Source organism: Neolamprologus multifasciatus, chromosome 20 (genome assembly GCF_963576455.1).
Source record: "Neolamprologus multifasciatus chromosome 20, fNeoMul1.2, whole genome shotgun sequence".
Classification (NCBI taxonomy): domain Eukaryota; kingdom Metazoa; phylum Chordata; class Actinopteri; order Cichliformes; family Cichlidae; genus Neolamprologus; species Neolamprologus multifasciatus.
In genome coordinates this window covers 15,199,268-15,224,006 of record NC_140458.1, presented here as the reverse complement: position 1 = coordinate 15,224,006, position 24,739 = coordinate 15,199,268, and the positions used below count along the sequence as shown (strand labels likewise).

The window sequence follows — 24,739 nt, the reverse complement described above, 5'->3', positions numbered from 1 at the left end:
CTGGAATGTTGTATTATTTTAAGGATGGCTTGTTTCCAGTCCAGGCATTACTGCCTGAATGACTATCATGGATCGAGGTGATCCAAATGTAGGTGCAGAAGAAAGTCTTTAACTTCCCTTAAGTACAGTGTCAGTGGATGTGGGTTGGAGATGCAATGAGCTTGAACCTGCAGGCGACCATCTTCACTGACCACACCATGTGTGACGGAGGACTCATCTCTCCTGTTGTCTTGCAAGCAAACAATCATATTTTTTGGAACATGAACTTAATTGCTTTCTTAAAACATTTTTTCTGCATTTGGTATAAACAAACTCAAATTTAGACAATCTCAGGCTCCCTCCCAACCGGAGAGGTGACATTCAATGTCCCAATTGTCAGTCTGGATAGCCCTGACCACCACTCAACACACAATAATGTCATGAAAGCATTATTTTAAAAAGGGCAATGCAAACATGGCCAATAACTTTCTTTTAATGATGTGCAAAATGATTTGGGAACAAAACAAATTTTGTTGTTAGAAAACTTGCAGACTTCACTATATACAGTGTAGACTCTCTAAACTAAGTTTGGGGGATGTGATCTTTCAAGAAATGCAGACCAAACTGTTGTTGTTTGTTTACTTACACAGCATGTCTTGTAGAATTAACTGGAGTCACCAGCAACAGCATCGCGCAGTCATATCTCAAGTCTAATAACAGAAGACAGGAAAAGATCAGTAAAGAAACAACTTCCCCAAACCAAAGCACAAATAAAACAATAAGTAAAACAGGCTGATCTAAAGTGTGATTAAAGTTCAGCCTGATTAATATAAATGTCACTGACAGTTGCTAATATATTGGAAAACCAAAATACTTACTGATGTCTTTCTGTCCAACAGCAGGAGTGCTGGTCCCGAGCCTCAAAGACAGTAAGAAGCAAGCAGAGGGAGAAAAAACAGAACATTTTTCAGAAACTGATTTGATCCTTAATGGCTGTGCAATCATTGTAACATAGAGTTTGCTTATGTTGTTAAATAAAGGCTAGATTTGACATTAATAGATGCCACAGATGTTCAAAAGCTGCCACAAAGCATGAAAAAAATGGACGTCTCTGAAAACGTCTGAGCAATTTTGCAAATATGTGATGTCTTGATAAATCGAACAGATATTTGAACTTTACACAGCTACATTCTCGCCTGAAAATATCTTAAAAGTTTATTTTGTGACCCAGAAAAAGTAATAAGTTTTTTAGCCGTGCTCCTCTGCCATTGCCGCGCTTACAAGTACGCACAGGCTCCGACAACCGCAGCCGACAAATGCGATCCTCCTTTTCCCCAGACTACCCTTTCTGGGTCACAAAATAACCTTTTAAGATATTTTCAGGCGAGAATGTAGCTGTGTAATGCTCAAATATCTACTTAATTTATCAAAATATCACATATTTGCAAAAGTGCTTCCACGTTTTCGGAGAGCTCTGTTATCCACCAGTGCGATAGCTGACCGGGAGGTCAAGGCTCGATAGAGTCCGGGAGCACAGCTAACTCCTGGCTTATTGTTTTCAACCCCCTGCGGTCTTTTGCTACACAGGTTAAACATGATATATAGTTAGTTAGTTAGTTAGTTAGTTAGTTATGGCTATGGATTGAAAATACCCCCCACACCACACCCCTGAAGAATTTTGTCTGGGCTTGTATCTCACTTTTTTTTTATTTCAAACAATCAACAGAAAATTTCACAGACATAGTGTTATGTAAGGTTTTTAAGGCTGTGGTGTTAATTTTTAAGTAACATGAACCCAGCGGCAGCAGCAACGCTAGGCTAACACTAACTAGCTAGCAAGATTATAAACCTGGTGCTAAACTCAGAGAAGCCACAAAATCAGTTTGAATAAGAGTAAACATTTACTCACCAAGTCAGTGTATCAGGTAAAGATCCACAGCAATGACAATAATATCTTGAGCTGACGCTTCTCCAGGTTTGCTCAACATATTGCATAACAAATGCTGGCACCATGAACATGCGGACTGATCCGAGAGGGAGGAGGACGGTAGTCACGTGGCATTTTCAAAACACATCTTTCATCCTTCCCCACTGAGAAGCAAAACTTCCAGCTTATTTAGTTTTTCTAAGTTAAGACAACTCAAATAAATTGAGTTTATCAGCATTTTTGCATAAAAAGTACTTGTAACTTATTTAAATTGAGTTCTAAAAACAAATTGATAAAAATTGAGTTCAGCCTATTTAATATTTTTAATTAAACACAAGATTACATTTACAGTGTACAGAGACTCTGTATCTGGCTATTAAAGTAATATTGTATGTTTGCAAAACATGCATTTAACTGTACAAATGCATCAATGAAAAGCTTAAATTTAATAAAACAATCCTCGCCCATTTAATCTTTTGCTTGCTTTCAAAACTTCAAATGTCTTTGTGATGCCTCAAAGGCATTTATGTCATTTATCTTTAATGTTTGCTTTAAAATAATTATTTTGTATGTATTTAAGTTAAAAAGAACAGTAAAAAGAGTTAAAAATGTTAAGAAGCTTTAATTTTGAAGGTGAACTTGCTAATAACCTAACTTCCTGGTGGGTTACCTGTATTGCTTCATTTCCTGTTTACTTGCTCTTCCTGGTTGCTCTAAGAGGGAGAGTGACATGCGGTCCTTGCTCTGAGGCTTATCCACAGCCATCCACTTGGGAACATTGTTCAGGCAACGCCGTAAGTGTATATATTTCATGATGAAGGTGTTAAAAAGGCATAAATAGCGGTATTTGTTAAAAATTATATTTTATTTGTGATTCATGGAGGTTGATTTGTACATGTTAAAAAAGGCAGTTTTGATGATCATTACTGTTGCTAAAGCTAACACAAAGGTGTAAGGTCACATTTTGAGTTATTTCGTGACGCAATATTTATGTAAACGATCATTTTTTTCTATTCTGTATTTCTTTTCAACTACAGTTTTCACCGCTTGTCAAATGAAGATTCTGAGTAAAAAGTCAACTCTACTCGGACTCGTGTATTCATTGACAGAGGTTTAGCTTGGTGTTTAATCAGAGTTGCTACACTCTGCAACAGAACACTACAGTGAAAAGGCGGCACTCGATGGTCCTACGTGTTCGTGATGGCAGCAAGCAACAAGTCATTGGTATCAAATACCAGGAGCAACGTGACATCAGCATCATCTGTAAGTGCGGCTCGCGCCAGAGCTAAAGCAGAAGCTGCTAAGGTACGAGCATCATATGCTAGCCAGGAGGCTAAATTAAAACGGGAAAAGGCTGCTAGAGAAGCAGAAAGGAAAACTAGAGAAGCTCAAAATCAGTTGGAAGCTGCTAGAATTGATACAGAGCTGGAAGTGCTAACATTAAATCGTGAAGCAGACGCAGCCATCGCTGAAGCACAGGTGTTAGAAGATGTAGCAGAAATGCATGGAAATGTAGAAAATGTGAAATCTGAGTCAGAAGACAGGCTTAGATTGCAACGTATTAGTGAATATGTTTGCTCTCAAAATGATCAGAATCAGTCTACCTTTGCACCAGTATCTGTCCCACCTGTTAAATCTGTAGACCGTGCAGAATCACAAGACAGTTTCAGAACATGGCATCCACCTGATAGCTTAGCGGAATTCCAACATAACAATAGCAAGCCCAAGCCTGAAGCAGATAATGGGACACATCCACCCACAACAAACCTGTCTAAACTGACCAGAGCTGAATCGAAGACCGACGTCGAAAGGACAAACCCTCGCACGTATATAGGTGCTCAATCACAAACACCCCGGCATATGCTTCCAGTGAGCGTGTCACAACCACCAGACCCTCTTGCACAATATTCGGCGCGACGTGATCTCGTTACATCAGGACTGTACCAATTTGATGATAAGCCAGAGAATTTCCGTGCATGGCGGTCCTCATTCACTAACGCTGTTGCTGAGGTTCAACTTACAGAAACACAAGAATTAGACCTCATGACCAAATGGTTAGGAAAAGAGTCTGGGCAGCAAATAAGATGCATACACTCAGTGCATGTCAATAATGCCAGTTTGGCTCTGCGCAAGGCATGGGAGAGGTTGAATGACTGCTATGGCGCCCCTGAGATGATCGAGCAGTTGCTGTTTCAGAGACTTGACAGTTTTCCAAAAATTGCAGCCAAAGATCACATCAGATTACGTGAACTTGGGGATTTACTTATGGAGATACAAGGCGCCAAGGAGGATGGATACCTCACTGGGCTGTCATATCTAGACACCTCCAGAGGTATTGGACCCATAGTAGACAAGCTCCCATATGGGCTACAGGAGAAGTGGGTGTCATCTGGGTCGTGGTACAAAGAGGAGAATAACGGCTGCTTCCCTCCCTTTAGTTACTTTTGTAACTTTGTCTGTCATGAGGCAAAGAAGCAAAATAACCCTAGCTTTATTCGTCAAAGCAACGGCGCAAACCCCACAAAACTAGAAAGATTACCTATGAAGAGCTTTAACACCAACAAGTCTATTGCGGTTCACAAAACAGATGTCTCTACAATCAACAACGACCCTAACAAGAACTGCCCATTGCACAATAAACCTCACCCACTTAAAAAATGCAGGACATTCAGAAACTTCAATTCAATTCAGTTTTATTTATATAGCGCCAAATCACAACAAAAGTCGCCTCAAGGCGCTTCATAGATACAGAGAAAAACCCAACAATCATATGACCCCCTATGAGCAAGCACTTTGGCGACAGTGGGAAGGAAAAACTCCCTTTTAACAGGAAGAAACCTCCGGCAGAACCAGGCTCAGGGAGGGGCAGCCATCTGCTGCAACCGGTTGGGGTGAGAGAAGGAAGACAGGATAAAAGACATGCTGTGGAAGAGAGACAGAGGTTAATAACAGATATGATTCAATGCAGAGAGGTCTGTTAATACATAGTGAGCGAGATAGGTGACTGGAAAGGAAAAACTCAATGCATCATGGGAATCCCCCGGCAGCCTACATCTATTGCAGCATAACTAAGGGAGGATTCAGGGTCACCTGGTCCAGCCCTAACTATATGCTTTAGCAAAAAGGAAAGTTTTAAGCCTAATCTTAAAAGTAGAGATAGTGTCTGTCTCCCGAATCCAAACTGGAAGCTGGTTCCACAGAAGAGGGGCCTGAAAACTGAAGGCTCTCCCTCCCATTCTACTTTTAAATACTCTAGCAACAACAAGTAGGCCTGCAGAGCGGGAGCGAAGTGCTCTAATAGGGTGATATGGTACTACAAGGTCATTAAGATAAGATGGGGCCTGATTATTTAAGACCTTGTATGTGAGGAGCAGGATTTTGAATTCAATTCTGGATTTAACAGGAAGCCAATGAAGGGAAGCCAAAACGGGAGAAATATGCTCTCTCTTTCTAGTCCCTGTCAGTACTCTTGCTGCAGCATTTTGGATTAGCTGAAGGCTTTTCAGTGAGTTTTTTGGACATCCTGATAATAATGAATTGCAGTAGTCCAGCCTGGAAGTAATAAATGCATGAACTAGTTTTTCAGCGTCACTCTGAGACAGGATATTTCTAATTTTAGAGATGTTGCACAAATGGAAGAAGGCAGTCTTACATATTTGTTTAATATGTGCGTTGAAGGACATATCCTGGTCAAAAATGACTCCAAGGTTCCTCACAGTGTTACTGGAGGCCAAGGTAATGCCATCCAGAGTAAGAATCTGGTTAGATACCATATTTCTAAGCTTTTCAGCGCCGAGTACAATGACCTCAGTTTTATCTGAATTAAGAAGCAGAAAGTTAGCGGCCATCCAGGTCTTTATGTCTTTAAGACATTCCTGCAGTTTAACGACCGTATTTCCCGGACTACAAAGCGCACCCGAATATTAGCCGCACAAGCTAAAAACAGGGGAAAATCCTGTTTTGTACATACATTAGCCGCACCTGACTAAAAGCCGCAGGTGTTTCAATGTTGACTTATCATATGTAAGAGAATATGCACAAAGCAAATTGTCAGGAAAGAGATGGCTGTTTGGAGACACACCCCTTTTATTAATATTTTGAAAAACAAGTTATGGGTACATATTTGCATAACTTTTTAGGTATATGTCTTTAAGACATTCCTGCAGTTTAACTAATTGGTGTGTGTTATCTGGCTTCATGGACAGATAGAGCTGGGTGTCATCTGCATAGCAGTGAAAATGTATGCTATGTCTTCTAATGATGCTGCCTAAGGGAAGCATGTATAATGTAAACAGAACTGGTCCTAGCACTGAACCCTGTGGAACTCCATAATTAACCTCAGTGTGTGAAGAGGACTCTCCATTTACATGCACAAATTGGAGTCTATTAGATAGATATGATACAAACCACTGCAGTGCAGTACCTGTAATACCTACAGCATGTTCTAATCGCTCTAATAGGATATTATGGTCAACAGTATCGAATGCTGCACTAAGGTCTAGCAGGACAAGCACAGAGATGAGTCCACTGTCAGAGGCCATAAGAAGATCATTTGTAACCTTCACTAAAGCTGTTTCTGTGCTGTGATGAACTCTGAAACCTGACTGAAACTCTTCAAATAAGCCATTTTTCTGCAGATGATCTGTTAGCTGTTTGACAACTACTCTTTCAAGGATTTTTGATATGAAAGGAAGGTTGGAGATTGGCCTATAATTAGCTAAGACTGCTGGGTCTAGAGATGGCTTTTTGAGTAAAGGTTTAACTACAGCCAGCTTGAAGGCCTGTGGTACATAGCCGATTATTAGAGATAGGTTGATGATATTTAAGATCGAAGAATTAATTAATGGCAGGACTTCTTTGAGCAGTTTTGTAGGAATGGGGTCTAAAAGACACGTTGATGGTTTGGAGGAAGTAATTATTGAAGTTAACTCAGAAAGATCAATTGGAGAAAAAGAGTCTAACTTAACATCAATGGTACTAAGAGTAGCTGTAGATAATGTTACATCTGTGGGATGATTATTGGTAATTTTTTCTCTAATGATAAAAATTTTATTTGTGAAGAAGTTCATGAAGTCATTACTAGTTAACGTTAAAGGGATGGTTGGCTCAAAAGAGCTCTGACTTTTTGTCAGCCTGGCTACAGTGCTGAAGAGAAACTTGGGGTTGTTCTTATTTTCTTCAACCAGTGACGAGTAGTAAGCTGTTCTGGCTTTGCGGAGGGCTTTCTTATAAAGCAACAAACTATTTCTCCAGGCTAAATGATGATCCTCTAAATTTGTGACATGCCATTTCCTCTTCAGATTACGAGTCATCTGCTTTAGGGTACGTGTTTGAGAATTATACCACGGAGTCAGGTACTTCTGATTAGAGACCTTAGTTTTCACTGGAGCTACAGTATCCAGAGTCGTACGTAGTGAGGAGGTGAAATTATTAACAAGATAATCGACCTCTGTTGGGGTAGCGTTCAGATAGCTGCTCTGCTCTGTGTTGGTACAGGGCATTGACGATGATAACAGTGGCTGGATTATATTCTTAAACTTAGTTGCAGCACTTTCAGAAAGACATCTACTTTGATAAAGTCCACTCTCCACTGCTGTGTAATCAATTATTGTAAATGTAAATGTTATCAGGAAATGATCAGACAGGAGAGGGTTTTCAGGAAACACTGTTAAATGTTCAGTTTCTATGCCATATGTTAAAACAAGATCTAGAGTGTGAAGTGGTGGGTGGGTTCTTTTACATTTTGAGAGAAACCAATTGAGTCTAATAACAGATTAAATGCCATGTTGAGGCTGTCATTTTTAGCATCTACATGGATGTTAAAATCACCCACAATAATTATTTTATCTGAGCTCAGAACTAAATTAGATATAAAGTCTGAGAAATCAGACAGAAACTCTGTGTAAGGCCCAGGTGGACAATAGATGATAACAAGTAAGACTGGTTTCTGAGTTTCACAGCTTGGGTGGACAATGTTAAGCATCAGGCTTTCAAATGAATTAAAAGTCTGTCTTGGTCTTTCATTAATTAATAGACTGGTGTGAAAAATTGCTGCCACACCGCCCCCTCAACCTGTGCTTCGAGATTTCTGGTAGTTAGAATGACTCGGGGGTGTTGATTCATTTAAACTAACATAATCATCCTGCTGCAACCAGGTTTCTGTAAGGCAGAGTAAATCAATTTGTTGATCAATTATTAAGTCATGTACTAACAGAGACTTGGAGGAGAGAGACCTAATATTTAATAATCCACATTTCACTGTTTTACTCTTTGGTTCAGATGTGGATACTGTATTGTTCTTTCTTTGTAATTGTTTATGTTTAAGTTGTTTGTTGCATGTTTTTAGTTTGTTTTTTGTCTTTTTGGAAGCTGACACAGTCTCTATGGAGATGGGTTTTTGGGGGGGGTAGCAGGAGGAGAGAAGCTGCAGAGAGGTGTGTAAGACTGCAACTCTTCTTCCTGGTCCCAACTCTGGATAGTCACATTTGAGGGGTTTAATAAATTTGTCCATATTTCTAGAAATGAGAGCTGCTCCATCCAAAGTGGGATGGATGCCATCTCTCCTAACAAGACCAGGTTTCCTCCAGAAGGTTTGCCAATTATCTATGAAGCCCACATCGTTTCTGGGGCACCACTCAGACAGCCAGCAATTTAAGGAGAACATGCGGCTAAACATGTCACTCCTGGTCTGATTGGGGAGGGGACCAGAGAAAACTACAGAGTCCGACATTGTTTTGGCAAAGTGGCACACCGATTCAATATTGATTTTAGTGACCTCCGATTGGCGTAACCGGGTGTCATTACTGCCGACGTGAATTATGATTTTTCTGAATTTACGTTTACCCTTAGCCAGCAGTTTTAAATTTCCTTCAATGTCGCCTGCTCTGGCCCCTGGAAGACAATTGACTATGGTTGCCGGTGTCTCTAGCTTCACATGTCTGAGAACAGAATCACCAATTACCAGAGTTTGACCCCCAGCGGGTGTGTCGCCGAGTGGGGAAAAACGGTTAGACACATGAACGGGTTGGTGGTGTACCTGGGGCTTCTGTTTAGAACTATGCTTCCTCCTCACCGTCACCCAGCCGCCCTCTTTCCCCAGCTGCTTGGGATCTGCCGGGGAACAGCTAGCGGGGCCTACGCTATCTTCGGCTGCACCAGCTACAGGGGCCTGGCTAGCTAAGGGTGAATGAAGGGTGCGAAGCAGAGTCTCCAATTCAGTAATCCTGGCCTCCAGAGCTGCAAATATGCTACATTTGTTACAGATATCATTACTGCTAAAGGAGGCCGAGGAGTAACTAAACATCTGACACAATGAGCAAGAAAGTGCAGTAGGGACAGGTGAAGTAGCCATGGTGCTAACGAGTTGGCTACGAGCTAAGCTAAGCTAGCGAAACAGTACAGAGACAGTGAGTGAATACTTTGGCTATAAATTAGGTAGTGAGTACACAGAAAGTGTGCTTCGGATGAAGCACGTGAAGATTATACTCTGAAAAAAGAATGTATTTAAAAGTTGTTAATTAAACTGCTAAGCAAATAAGCTACTCAGAAACACCACTGTGTTTGAGCAGGAACAAGAAGTGATACTCTACCACAGAGCGAGCGAACACCAAGTGACAGCGCCACCAAGAGTCAGAGACCATTCATCTGTAGCCGGGTAACAAGTCCATCGATGACAGGAAGGCCTTTCTAAAACAGAAAGGAATATGCTTCAAGTGTTGTTCTTCAACTTCACATGTTGCCAAAGACGGCAAATCTTCCGTGAAATGCTTAGAGTGTGAAAGCATCTATCATGATGCAGCCATGCACCCTGGCCCACAACCTCAACTCACCAAGGCTCCTCCACCACCACAAGAGAATGGCGGGGAGGGAGAAGATGACTCTAATGTAACTGATGTTAGAACCAGCTGCACAGAGGTTTGTGGCCCCGGCCAATGGGGTTGTTCTTGCTCTAAGATCTGCCTTGCTACCCCAAACATTCAAAACACAAAGCCATTAAAGCTTATGTAATTCTGGACGACCAGAGCAATCGCTCTTTAGCCAGGCCAGAGTTCTTTGAACTGTTTGGTGTGGAGAACAAACCACTCTTATACCATCTCAGAACGTGCTCTGGCATCATCAAAACGTATGGCAGGAAGGCAGAAGGATTCCAGATAGAGTCATTGAACGGCAACGTTCTCATACCTCTTCCACCACTCCTTGAGTGCCCTGAAATCCCTAACAATCGAGCTGAAATCCCAACACCAGGTGCAGTTTTGCATCATCCTCATCTCCACCATATAGCCAAACACATCCCCGATCTGGACCCAGAAGCAGAGATACTCCTGCTGCTCGGGAGAGACGTGCTTAGAGCACACAAGGTCAGGCAGCAAGTTAACGGGCCACACAACGCTCCCTTTGCACAACGTCTCAATCTAGGCTGGGTGGTGATAGGGGAGGTGTGCCTAGGTAATGTGCATAAGCCAACAGTGGACACATTCAAGACCCATGTGGTAGACAGCGGTCGCCATTCCATATTTCAGCCCTGTGCAAGTTTCATGCATGTCAAAGAAACACAGCCAAGCTTCAGCAAGTCTAACAAAATGCCAGAGAGGATGCTAGGACACACAGTGTTTAACCAATCTGAACATGATAACAAACCTGCCCCATCAATAGAATACATCCTCTTCCTAGAGATCATGGATACAAATGTCCACAGAGATGACACTGGTAGTTGGGTTGCTCCATTGCTGTTCAAGGAGCCACGGCAACGTTTGCCAAATAATAAAGAGCATGCAGTTAAGAGGTTTGAATCCTTGCAATGCCAATTCAGGAAGAAACCCGAGATGCGGAAGCAATATGTGGCATTCATGGAGAAGATCATTGCCAATGGTCACGCAGAGGTGGCACCACCCTTGAGGGAAGATGAAGAGTGCTGGTTTCTTCCATCATTCGGGGTATACCACCCACAAAAGCCCAACCAAATCAGGGTGGTTTTTGATTCCAGCGCTCAGTACTGCAGGGTCTCCCTCAACGACGTGCTTCTGACTGGTCCCGACCTCAACAATTCTCTCTTGGGTGTCCTTCTACGCTTTCGAAGGGAGAGAGTAGCTATCCTCGCCGACATCCAACAAATGTTTCACTGCTTTTTGGTCCATGAAAGGCACCGCAACTTCCTCTGGTTTTTGTGGTATGAGGACAACGACCTCACCAAGGCAGTTATCGACTACCGCATGAGGGTTCATGTCTTTGGCAACTCACCATCTCCGGCTGTGGCCATCAATGGTCTGCGAAGAGCCATTGCTGAAGGTGCCCAGAAGTACGGTGCCGACACAATGAAATTTGTGGAAAGGCACTTTTACGTGGATGATGGCTTAGTGTCTCTCCCATCTGAAGCAGAAGCAATCAACCTTCTCCAGCGGACTCAGACTTCACTTGCTGACTCAAACCTCCGCTTGCACAAGTTCGTGTCGAACAGTCCAGCAGTCACTGGAGCTTTCCCGCCAGAAGATTGTGTCTCGCTCATCAAGGATCTGGATTTGAGTGGGGAGACAGCACCCATGCAGCACAGCCTGGGCTTGCTTTGGGAGATCAGAAAAGACACATTCACATTCTGTGCATCAACTATTATCAAACTTTTCACCCGACGTGGAGTCCTCTCTACCGTCAATAGTGTTTTTGATCCGATGGGTATGCTGGCACCTGTCACAATCCAGGGACGAGCTCTTCTTAGGGAACTTAGTTCGGAACTGACTGACTGGGATGCACCTCTTCCAGAAGACAAGCTGAAGAAATGGGAAACCTGGAGAGATTCTCTTCAAGTCCTAAAGGAGCTTCATGTACCACGTGCATACACATCAACCTCGCTCACCAAAGCTGTGCGCACAGAGTTGTTTTTATTCTCAGATGCCTCAACTATGGCCATTGGGGCTATCACTTACTTGAGAGCCATCCAGGAGGATGGCTAAAGTGGGCAAAGCCAAATTAGTACCCCAGTCTGAACCAACAATCCCGAGGCTCAAACTCTGCGCTGCTGTCCTTGCAGTAGGAATGGCGGATCTCATCCGGGAGGAGCTGGATCTGAAATTGGATGCTGTCAGGTTCTACACGGACAGTAAGGTGGTACTCGGGTACATTTGTAACACGACAAAACGCTTCTACACATATGTCCATAACAGAGTCCAACGTATCCGACAATCTACCAGACCAGAACAATGGCGTTATGTGTGCATGGAAGAAAACCTTGCGGACCATGCATCCAGATCTCTGCCTGCATCCCATCTGGCACAGAGTTCTTGGTTCACCAGACCTTCATTCCTGCATCAGTTATCTGCAGAAACAACACAAACCAGTGAGACATTTGAGCTCATCGACCCGGGAAATGACTCAGAGATTCGACCACAGGTACGCACCTACACTACTCATCTGAAGGAACCTGTACTTACCCCTGATTGCTTTTGCCGTTTCTCCACCTTTACCTCTCTACTGCGAGCAGTGGCTTTCCTTATCCATGTGGCAAGATCTCACAAACATTCAAACCAAAACAGCAGGTGTACAGGATGGCACACATGCCGCTTACCTTGTACTGTGGATGAAATAGCTCAAGCGAAACATGTCATTCTGCAAGCAGCACAAAGGCCAGCCTTTGCCAAGGAACTGTCAGCCCTCCAAGCAAACAAAGTGGTGCCCACAAACAGCCCGTTGTATAAACTCAGTCCAACTTTGGAGAGTAGTCTCATCTGTGTTGGAGGCAGACTGAAACATTCTCAACTAACGTGTGAAGAAAAGAACCCAGTAATCCTACCCAAGGACAGCTACATTTCCTTACTGCTCATACGACATCACCATGAGCAGGTGAGACATCAGGGTCGACATCTCACAGAAGGTGCAGTAAGGGCAGCTGGACTGTGGATTTTGGGTGGTAAGCGACTAATCAATTCAGTCCTACACAAATGCGTAATCTGCCGGAAGCTGCGTGGGAGGCCGGAAGAACAACGTATGGCTGACTTACCGCCGGAACGTCTCAAGGTTTGCCCTCCCTTCACATATGTGGGGCTTGACGTCTTTGGACCTTGGTCTGTTGTAACCAGACGCACCAGAGGAGGACAGGCAGAGAGCAAACGGTGGGCCATGATGTTTAGTTGTTTGAGTTCAAGGGCCGTCCACATTGAGCTGATTGAATCTATGGACACATCTAGCTGTATAAATGCTCTCAGGCGGTTCTTCGCTCTCAGAGGCCCTGCAAAGGAACTTCAGTCTGATTGTGGGACCAACTTCATTGGAGCTAGCAAGGAGATGGAGATGGATAATACTGTACGGGGGTACCTCAGCAAGCAAGGATGTAGCTGGAACTTCAGACCTCCTCATGCTTCCCACATGGGAGGCTCGTGGGAACGGATGATTGGTGTTGCCAGGAGAATCCTTGATTCAATGCTCTTGCAGCAAAAGAGTCGCCTAACCCATGAAGTGCTGTCAACACTAGTGGAGAAATTACAGCTATCATCAATGCACGTCCGCTCCTACCTGTGTCTACAGACTCAAACCAACCTTTCATTCTTTCACCAGCCATGCTCCTGACACAGAAATCAGGAGTTCCACCTCCTCCAGGAGATTTCACAGATAAGGACCTCTTCACAAAACAATGGAGGCAAGTTCAAGCGCTCGCGAACCAGTTTTGGGCCCGTTGGAGCAAAGAATACTTACCATCCTTACAACAAAGACAAAAATGGACAGTGACACGCAGAAACCTTCAAGTTGGGGATCTGGTCCTCCTCAGGGACAAGCAGACCATCCGCAACTACTGGCCCATGGCCATAGTCACAGCAACCTTTCCTGGGAAGGATGGACATGTGAGAAAGGTTGAAGTAAAAACGACCAACCAAGGTGACACAAGAACCTTCTTTAGGCCAGTTGCAGAAGTAGTTCTTCTTCTGCCTAAGGACTGATTTAAGGACTGTTGTTTGGACTCAGTCAAGTGGATAGTGGCCTCACATAGGCCAGGTGGGGAATGTGATTCCTCAAAGGCATTTATGTCATTTATCTTTAATGTTTGCTTTAAAATAATTCTTTTGTATGTATTTAAGTTAAAAAGAACAGTAAAAAGAGTTAAAAATGTTAAGAAGCTTTAATTTTGAAGGTGGACTTGCTAATAACCTCACTTCCTGGTGGGTTACCTGTATTGCTTAATTTCCTGTTTACTTGCTCTTCCTGGTTGCTCTAAGAGGGAGAGTGACATGCGGTTCTTGCTCTGAGGCTTATCCACAGCCATCCACTTGGGAACATTGTTCAGGCAATGCCGTAAGTGTATATATTTCACAATGAAGGTGTTAAAATCACAACACCTATATAGCGCCAAATCACAACAAATGTCGCCTTGAGGCGACATTTGTTGTGATTTGGCGCTATATAAATAAAATTGAATTGAATTGAATTGAATTAAAATAGCGGTATTTGTTAAAAATTATATTTTATTTGTGATTCATGGAGGTTGATTTGTACATGTTAAAAAAGGCAGTTTTGATGATCATTACTGTTGCTAAAGCTAACACGAAGGTGTAAGGTCACATTTTGAGTTATTTCGTGACGCAATATTTATGTAAACGATCATTTTTTCTATTCTGTATTTCTTTTCAACTACAGTTTTCACCGCTTGTCAAATGAAGATTCTGAGTAAAAAGTCAACTCTACTCGGACTCGTGTATTCATTGACAGAGGTTTAGCTTGGTGTTTAATCAGAGTTGCTACACTCTGCAACAGAACACTACAGTCTTACTTGCATGTACAAAATTACACAAAAATGTCCATAAGGTTCAAGGCAGTATAAAGAAAAAGCATTCTTCTGTTCTGGCTGCAACATTTTAAGCTAATCTGTTGAGTGCAAATGCCAGCCCTTGTGACTGAAGTTGAGGAGCAACTTTGGCTCAGGACATATAATGGGTGCTCAAGTCTCTTGTCTGGGCAGGAGACCTAAACCTTAGTTGCCCCTGATGCGACTGATGTGTGAATTTTAGATTAAAAGTGCTCAGATGTAGAGAAAGAAGTGATTGTGTCAATGAGGCATGTTGTACAAAAATCCTTTGAGGGCTCAAATAGAGTTGAAAAGTGCTACACAAGTACCAGACTATTTACTATTTAGTACACTTAATATAGCATGAGTCATCTGTTGGACATCTGGTAGATCATGACTCTATTGCATCTGACAGCCCAGTTGGGCTATTGATGTCACATGTGATATGTGCCAACCCCTTTTTGACATTTCAGTATTTGAATGTGTGCTGGGAATACTTTCTAGAGGGCAGCGGATGTGTCAGACAGCTGCAGAAGGTTAATATGTGATTAGTTAAATTAAAAAGCTGTCAGTGTCTGCTGTGGAGTGTGGTTTTTCTGTCTTGTTAAGGTCAATATTCATATCACTGCAAGTGTGTACTGTCAGAATATTAGATTTTTAAAAAAGTCTTGCAGTTGTCAGTGTTTTGTGGTCTTTGTGGGCATGGATTTTTGCATGTGTGTGTGCCTGTGTGCATTGCTCATTGTTTTGGTGCTCTGCATTGCTTTAAGTGTTTTGGGAATTTAGGGTTTCAGCCTTTTTCCATTATGCTTCTGCATGAAAAGAAATCAAATAGTGGCATTTGGTGCAGAGAGAAGCCCAAGTCTCAGGTGTTATTTTATTCTGAGTGGTAGAATGATGGTGGTTGATGGTGATTCTAACTATGAGTGATGGACAGGTGTTTATTTCTAACACTAGCTCTCACCTGCTCCTCAGCACGCAGAACTGTTTAAGTCAAACCCCCAACTGCAGTTTTGTTCAGGATTATTTTCTTATGCACCTCTGAACTCTCTTTATTGAAACTGCTGTTTTTACGTCTCTTAGTGGAAGTCTTGCAATGTGCCTCTGCAATGGGTGCTGGATCTTCTCTAGTGTCAAAACAGCAAGAAAAATAGCGAGAAAGATAGTTACGGGTAGCTAGCAAAGGATTCAATAGGAATTTAAAAAAATTGTCAAACTGTCAAATGTTCTCACCAGGGGCGATTTTAGCCAAAATGAATCAAAGCACCCCCAAAGATTTCTTACTTTTTTTCACAATACTTGCTGTTTGTGTGACACACTACTAAAAATATAAAAAGATTACAGTACTTGGTTGAAACGTAACATTTCAACAACAAAAGTATAGATACCCCCCTCCCCCTAAAATGGTTTGTTCCAGCTCGCCTCTCCCCTGCTCTGGCTCTAGCGCCCTTGCTGCTAAAGCGATGGTGGCTGAGATACAGCAGAGCGGAAGTATACGTGCCTGGCTTAAAACAGGACATATTGACTGTTTCCCAATTCAGGGTCTGCAGCCTTAAAGTACGCAGCCTTAACGGCCACAAGGGCCGCGTACTGAAAGACCGCTAAGGCTGGAAGTGCGAGGCTTGTAAAATGGGACGGTCTAGCCTCCGTCGCGCTGCCCAGGTTGCCTAGCAACCATGATACTAACAGCTGGAAACGTTTCATACAGCATTGTTTGAAAGAAATGAAGGAGAAAATCTTTTGTTCATTTGTTTGTTTGTTTCTACATGAGCTTTGATCATTCTCTGTAAGATTAAGGTCAGCTATTGAACGGCTTATATTTTCAAGTAAAGGCTTTAAAACCAAGTTAGTACAAATGTCACTAATGTCACATAACTTTGCCGACATGTGGCCAACAGTAATGTTTTAATGTTCTTCGTTATTAAACATTTCCACATAAATAAGTGACATAATATTCAGTACTTACTTAAAGTTTACTCTTCGGGCGCCCGTCATCCGCCGTTTTTTTTCGGCAAAATTATCCACACCCAGCGCTGCGCTATGCATTCTGGGATATGTTGGGCCACAAAGTCTACACCGCCACATCCTTAAAATTCAGGGAAATGAAGGACGCATTTGAGGGCCGCATTTCGAGCAGCCTTTGAATTGGGACAGCTTTTGTTGCGTCGCTGTGACATAATCTGCCTTAAAATGCGGCCCATAAGGCTGCAGACCCTGAATTGGGATACAGCCATTAGCTGCATTTAATCTTCAGTTACTCTTTATATAGTTAGGTAGGAGTCAGAACATGCTTCTTTTTAGCTGAAAAACATTACACCCAGGTAACCTGCAGTGTTGAAAACGACGATGTTTGCTACCCTACAATCCGTCCTGCTCTGTAGTAAAATCAGCGAAATTTGACCAACCTGTTGCTCCCATTGAAATGTATACAGCCTATTTAAAATCTAAAACTTAAAATTGTCCGTAGCCTACTGTTGTTACCACTGTCCTGTTTGAAATGGATACTGTGGCGTGGGTGTGGTCTCTGGCCGGCTGCAGAGGAGGGGTGACGCAGTGAGCTCCCGGGGCGGCGCAGGGGTGGGGTGAACAGGTGTGCTGAGAAGTGAAGGTGATTGTCACTCTTTATATGTTCGCAGTGACAGTCGGAGGCGGAAGAGCGGACGTGACAGCAGAGAGCGGGAGTGACTGTGTCCCAGTGAACTGAAAACCACAGTATTAATAAAAGTATTGCTGTCCTCACACCTGTGTCCCGTGGATGCTTTACAGGACAATCATTACAGATACTAACTAGCTAACTGACTGGATGCCCATTAACCTTATAAATCCTGTTGTGTGTGTGTGTGTGTGTAGAGAGAGACAGCCAGGTTCATAATGGATATAAGGAAGCCACATTCAGGTAAAAGTGTAAAATCAAATGATCCGTCAATCAAGAATAACATTGGATCAGTGTTTCAATATTTATATCTTTTATTAGATGTTCATGTGGTTTGGTTATTTGCCTTTTGGTTGAAAGTAAACTGAGAGAGGACTTTTTGTTAGTGATCTTAATAGGGTTTTTTTCATATTAATGTAATTTTTCATCTAATTGAATACAATCTATTTGTGAATGATTGTCAGTCCGAGCAGGGAGAGAGGAAAGAGGGGAATGTGAGGAGAAAGTACAAGGTCAGGAAGAACCAGGTAAGAAAACAGACAGGGAACAGTGACAGGCAAAACAGAAACTGTTAAACTGACAAAGAGAAAAAACCTGATTTTACTCACACAATCTGGAAGTTGTGTTCTCCCTATATTAAAGCTGCTATACAGAATCTGCAAAACAAACTAGGTTGAAACATTTTTGACCCTCTTTAACAACATTCCAACATAACATTATAATTGATTGGGGAGATTAAAATTAATTATATATTTTTATGTAGTTCAGCCACAACTCTACTAAAACCGCAGCCAGTAATAGGTAGGCCAACTTTTGGAGCGTCCAGTTGTCTGTATGACTGCCGCAGTACGTACGTGAGTAGCTGTAAAGAGAAGCAGAGTGCTGTTTATATTTTAAAAATGTTTTAAGCTTATTTCAAAGACTCTGTACAGCAACTTTAAATGTTTTCCAAAAGCACACATACACTTACCTTATCAGTGTTTCTCAAACTTTTTACAGTGTGTACTACCTGATAAAAAATGTAAAAAAAAAAAAAAAAGTACCACTATGAAAGCATGAAACTCATAAATCTTACAACACAAAATTAGTATTATTATTATTATTTTTTTTTTTTTTTTTTTTTCCCGCCTGTCCCATTTGGTTCTTTAGCCGTCAGAATTGTTGTCTGAAGACCAACAAGGATACCCAATGGATTTATTTTGCCAAATGGATCATCATGGCATTGCCGTATTGGTCCATTTGATCGACCTTTGTTTTTATTATTTATTTTATTTTCAGTTGTTACAGACGGGACAGACATGAGTGAGGGATAGGAAAGGGAGAAAGAAAGAGGAAGGAAAAGAAAAACAGAAGGGGAGAGGGACAGTGAGAAAAGGGGGGAAGAAAAAATATCTCCGGGATCACCTGTTGAGAGAAAAAGAATAGAAAACAAGCAAAAAAAACAAAACAAAGCAACATACTATACACAACACCATCGCATTAATCTAGCTAAGTGTAAACAGCAGTAAATACTAAATATTGAATGTTGTTGTGCAGCACAGACAGCGCACAATGTGCTTTGAAGTAGCAGCCAAGAAAGGTGTGATTTAAGTCTACGAACAGTGAACACCCATGTGCACACCTGTGTGGATCGGCGCGCTTGTATTCAAATGGTTTCCCCATGTAATGGTCTGCTAGAGGATGTAGAGAGCCATAGCCCTGTCCCCCAGGGCATGAAGCAGGCATGGAGGAGATCCAGGCCCCAGACATCCAGAGGCCCCAGAGTGCAAGAGCCCAAAATTAGTATTATTAAATTAGTCAAATTAGTATCTGCAGTAAAGATTTTTTCATGCATTGTATACGTTCTACCACAGGCAAAGTTGCCTCTATTTTTATATATATTTTTTCTATATATTTTGTAATCATTTATTCTGTTTTGGGAGTGTTTTTTTATGCATCTGTATTGGATGCATAACTGATGCAGGGACTGACAGAGACAGGGAAGAAGTCTCATTTAGGGCTGGGTATCGTCACTTTTTTCTAGAATCAATTCGATTCTGAGTCACAAGGTGCCGAATCGAATCGTGGATCGAATCGATTCGATCCACAATTCGATTCAATTCAATTTAAATCTGGGAAATTTTGCCTCAGACAGTCAGAAATGTTATAATTCAGATCAGTACATTTACATATTTTTGTATCTATAAAAAGGAAGCTGAAGATAAAATACAGAAAAACATGAAGGTGATTTTCCTGGCCTGGGATTTTATAAAAATATTCTGCAGTACATCAAAAACAAAAGAAAACCATTAATCAACATATGAACATTACCTCTGACGTTACAGCGGTTTTATTAGAGACACGGCTAAGCGTTTTGCATTTTGCATAATTTTAAAAAGTTTACATTTGTTCAGAAGCCTACTGAACGGCAGTAATGAGGCTTTCTTTTCAGAAGTAAGTAAAAGGAAAAAAACATCGGCCGACAGCGCTGTAAATAACAGTAGACTTGTGCGTAACAAGCAAGCGAATAATGCAGAGAACAGATTTTTAGACGGGAAACTGTTCTTGAAGTATACTGAGAAAGAGAGAGAGAGAGAGAGCTGTGCATGAAGTGTGGTGGAAGCAAAACAGCAAAAGTAAGAGGGAATGACAATGTTTTTGTGAAGCGTAGTTTGGATCTTCTTTTGCTGCTGGTTCGGTCAGTATTGTTTGGAGAGAGATAAAACTAACAGCTTTAGAATCAGTGCAAAAAGGGCGTAAACACAAAGCGTGGACCCGCCGACAGATCAGAATCAGCGAGCTGTTGGCTTTCCGCCCCGACCGTGTCTGTGCCGTTGGGTGAGAAAGGCGACATCTCACTGATTCTGATCCGTCGGCGGGTCCGGGCTTTGTGTTTATGTCTTTGTGCAGAATCCGTGTACCTGCTCTCATGTACTGTTTTAGCTGTTTGGTGGTTGTTGAAATTTTATGAGGTTTAACCTGAGATTCAGGCGTTTCGGGCAAAATCGATTCAGGATTTTAATGAATCGATATCACGTTATCCAAGCCAGAATCGATTTTAATCGATAAATCATTTATCAAAACCCACCCGTAGTCTCATTGTGACAAGTAAAGTGTATCTTGGCTGGCTGGGCAGCTCTCTGGGTGCTCAGCACCCCCAAAGCTCTGATCCTAGAATCGCCCCTGGTTCTCACCCTTCACCTTCCACACTATGGTGGGCTGTTTAACTGAAATGTTTTTGCTGTAAACGGTTCTCAGTGATCATCCTTCACATTAAATTCAGGTCAGTTTGAAGCAGAAGTTGGAAGTGGTGCAGCAGTTCAAGTGGTTAGAATGTCCAGGGAGTATCATAAAAATAAGAACTACTCTGGAAGCTTTCTGGACATGTCTGAGAAGATAACCATACACTTTTGAAATGCCAACTGTTTGCAGAGAACCATTTCAGATTGGAAATCAACATTTTTGATATGCACACATTTCTGTCATGACAAATGCAAAGCATAAAGGAACCAACTTAAATAAGTTACAAATACTAAGGACTTTTATGGGGAATATTTATTCTGTTTGGGTATTCAAACTGTATTGTGTAGTACTGTATGCACACCAGCCACACTATCAAAACCACTGACGGGTCAAATGAATAATGCTGATGATATTAATACGAAGCTATTTTCTGCTGGATATTCTTGGTTCCTGGCATTCATGTCTATATTATTTTGGCATGCATCTAAACTCTGTTTCTCGCCAAGCAAACCCATTAATGGGAATGGCATTCCTTGACACTAGTGACCTTCCTCTAGCATGATAATACACCCCACCACACTACTCAAGAATAGCTAGAAAAAACAACACAGCAAAACTGCCCTGATCCCCATCTGACCGAGGGTACAAGTGATGCACCAGAACAACCCTGATCATAGAAGACTTTACACACAGATCTGCTGCAAACATGTGACACCCACTGTGGATGTTATCAGTCCAGATCCTGTATCCATGTGTCAATGTGTCAGGGGCTGTTTAGTCATGTAATATGACCAGTGAGGACAATAACTGTATCATTTCACATCATCACATCACCCAATGACAGTATTCTGGTAAAATAAAAAGCATTTCAAAAACAGGATCACTTGCCAAGGAAACACTTTTGAGCATGTCATTGCAATTACCATGTAAACCACATCTCTGCAAGCCACCACAATTTTTAGTAATCCGTTTCCCTGATTCGCTACAAAATGCTCTGTTGTTCTAAAATAAATAAATTATAAAATGTTTTTTTTATATTACATTACAATGAACTTCAGCATAACAGCCTTCAAGGCTCTAACATCCTGACTGCAATGGAATGAACAGAAAACAAAAAAGTAAAAGACGACTTACTAAATTAATCCAAGAAGACATTATCACTGTAACCTCAGGCGGAGTCACTGCTCTACAGATCTCCTTAGATGAGGTCAAGATAGATAAGGTTGAACACTTCAGATCAGTGCTTTATTTTAACCTCAGAATAAACAACAAATTAAGAAATTGGCCTGCTGTTTTCCACGAGGATATCACTGAGGAAGAAGAAAACCAAAACACACAATAGCATTTTTGTTTGTTTTCTATGAACTGCTGAACTGACCAGTTACACAGAGAGGGGGGAAAAAGGGGTCACAAATGCTTTTATAATATACAAGGAGCCTTGTGTAAGACAATAATGAAGAAACTGTTTCAAAAAGTGTGCAAATTTTGTAAGACACTGCTTAATTTTGTAATTCAATAAGTAAAACGCATATTTACGTACATCAAACACATGTTTATATTATGGTTAAAAGTTACAAGTATCTCCATATTTCACTGGTTATAAGAACAGGTTGTGAAGGATTACCAAAAAAAGGGCCCAAACATACAAACACATCCAAAACTTGCGTGCCATTTTTATATACCATTTTCCTTGTTTGATGGCCCCTGTTAAAAATGTTTTCTTAAACTCTTAAACTATCTCTTTCTTAAACTATCTGTGTCAATGTGTCAGGGGCTGTTTAGTCATGTAATATGACCAGTGAGGACAATAACTGTATCATTTCACATCATCACATCACCCAATGACAGTATTCTGGTAAAATAAAAAGCATTTCAAAAACAGGATCACTTGCCAAGGAAACACTTTTGAGCATGTCATTGCAATTACCATGTAAACCACATCTCTGCAAGCCACCACAATTTTTAGTAATCCGTTTCCCTGATTCGCTACAAAATGCTCTGTTGTTCTAAAATAAATAAATTATAAAATGTTTTTTTTATATTACATTACAATGAACTTCAGCATAACAGCCTTCAAGGCTCTAACATCCTGACTGCAATGGAATGAACAGAAAACAAAAAAGTAAAAGACGACTTACTAAATTAATCCAAGAAGACATTATCACTGTAACCTCAGGCGGAGTCACTGCTCTACAGATCTCCTTAGATGAGGTCAAGATAGATAAGGTTGAACACTTCAGATCAGTGCTTTATTTTAACCTCAGAATAAACAACAAATTAAGAAATTGGCCTGCTGTTTTCCACGAGGATATCACTGAGGAAGAAGAAAACCAAAACACACAATAGCATTTTTGTTTGTTTTCTATGAACTGCTGAACTGACCAGTTACACAGAGAGGGGGGAAAAAGGGGTCACAAATGCTTTTATAATATACAAGGAGCCTTGTGTAAGACAATAATGAAGAAACTGTTTCAAAAAGTGTGCAAATTTTGTAAGACACTGCTTAATTTTGTAATTCAATAAGTAAAACGCATATTTACGTACATCAAACACATGTTTATATTATGGTTAAAAGTTACAAGTATCTCCATATTTCACTGGTTATAAGAACAGGTTGTGAAGGATTACCAAAAAAAGGGCCCAAACATACAAACACATCCAAAACTTGCGTGCCATTTTTATATACCATTTTCCTTGTTTGATGGCCCCTGTTAAAAATGTTTTCTTAAACTCTTAAACTATCTCTTTCTTAAACTATCTATGCATTTAATCAATAAGATAAAAGAGAAAGAAGGACAATTTCAACAGCATCTCTTAGTTTCTACGTGATAAAGAAATGCTGCTGTAGTAAATGAAAAAAAATGTAAATTTACTTCCTAAATTGTAAGCAGTAAAATGGAAAATCACAGAAATCTATAAATTAATTATCTTGGTGTATTGTGAATGGCTATGGGGGAAGTCCAAAATTTGTCCTACTTCATATTGTCCGAAGCCATCCAGCGGACCGAAATTGAATCTTTATCAGACCAATTCTGACCCCCGGACACTAGATTTGACACCCCGACTATTCACCCCTGAGTAAAGAAAAAAGGTTATGGAAGCCAGAGAACACCTTTATAATAAGACACAAGACAACAATATCTCATACTTGAAGGAACGTATACCTTTACGTGTACCTTTATGTACTCTCGAGGGAGACTTGATAAGAACACTGCATATGAAGGATTCATGCATTCAGGCTATTGTTTAGCGTCCACATGGGAGCTGAACAATAGGCTATACTGTGTCATAAGAGTTCAGCCAAAGGAGTCTTCTTGAACTATCATAGTTAATTCAGTCAGCTGATGACAGAATGAGGACATTAATGGGATCTTTTTTTAGCAGTATTACACAATCAATGACTTTATTCAATGATGTGGTTCTTTCCGGTACAAAGAAAACTCAAATTCTTGTTTGGCACAGTACTTTCTTCCCTTTTTCCAGAACCTTGGCACTGAATATGTCATAGGCTTTAAGTTATAAAATATGTATGATGATATATGCGGTTCTGCTTTTCAACCAAAAACACTGACTTTCAATCAAAGCGATAAAAATATATTCTGTTGTAGTCAAACTGTCGAGTTTGTACTTAATTTTTTTTTTGCATTTTTATTTTAAACTAAATGTCAGCATGCTAATATACACACTTTGCAATTATGTTGATGTTTACAGCAGGAATAGAGATTACAATGCATTTTGCATAGTGAAGATCACAAACCACAAACAATTAAAGCAGATGGAGTCATGGGGTCATGTTTCGTACACAACTTGCTATGTTCCATAGTGCTGGAAAGAATGCAGACCCGCTGATGCTCCTCCTGAAAAGTCAAAACCTCTTTTAAGTTGTTCTTCCTGAAGGAAAAAAAAGCTTCTTTTTTCTTATTCTTTTTTGTGCGTTACAACAGCAGAGTCATCTACCTCCATTTCACCCTATCCTCTTCTGTCACGCCAACCCTCTGCATGTCCTCCTTCATTACATTCATGAATCTTCTCTGTGGTCTTTCACTTTTCCTCCTTCCTGTCAGCTCCATTCTCACATCCTACACTTCAAACAGTCATAACACCTGAAATAAGATTTAAGTCTGCTTTTATTGTACAGTGCAGTGAAGAGGAGAACGAGAGTGGGGGAAGAAAATAAAACAAAGGGCCTCGGGTT

General features: G+C 41.1%; 2 protein-coding genes across 3 annotated transcripts in view; one reads left to right on the top strand and one right to left on the bottom strand.

Annotated features, from left to right (window-relative positions):
* opn7b (opsin 7, group member b) overlaps nucleotides 1–24,739 on the bottom strand; it is an 89,911-nt gene that overhangs the window by 47,950 nt on the left and 17,222 nt on the right. The gene's annotated exons all lie outside the window — the stretch shown is intronic.
* LOC146494665 (uncharacterized) lies at nucleotides 2,421–6,047 on the top strand. The gene is made up of 2 exons (XM_085147186.1): nucleotides 2,421–2,700; nucleotides 2,944–6,047. The coding sequence occupies exon 2, from the start codon at nucleotides 3,107–3,109 to the stop codon at nucleotides 4,649–4,651; it is 1,545 nt and encodes a 514-aa protein (XP_085003312.1). The 5' UTR covers nucleotides 2,421–2,700; nucleotides 2,944–3,106; the 3' UTR covers nucleotides 4,652–6,047.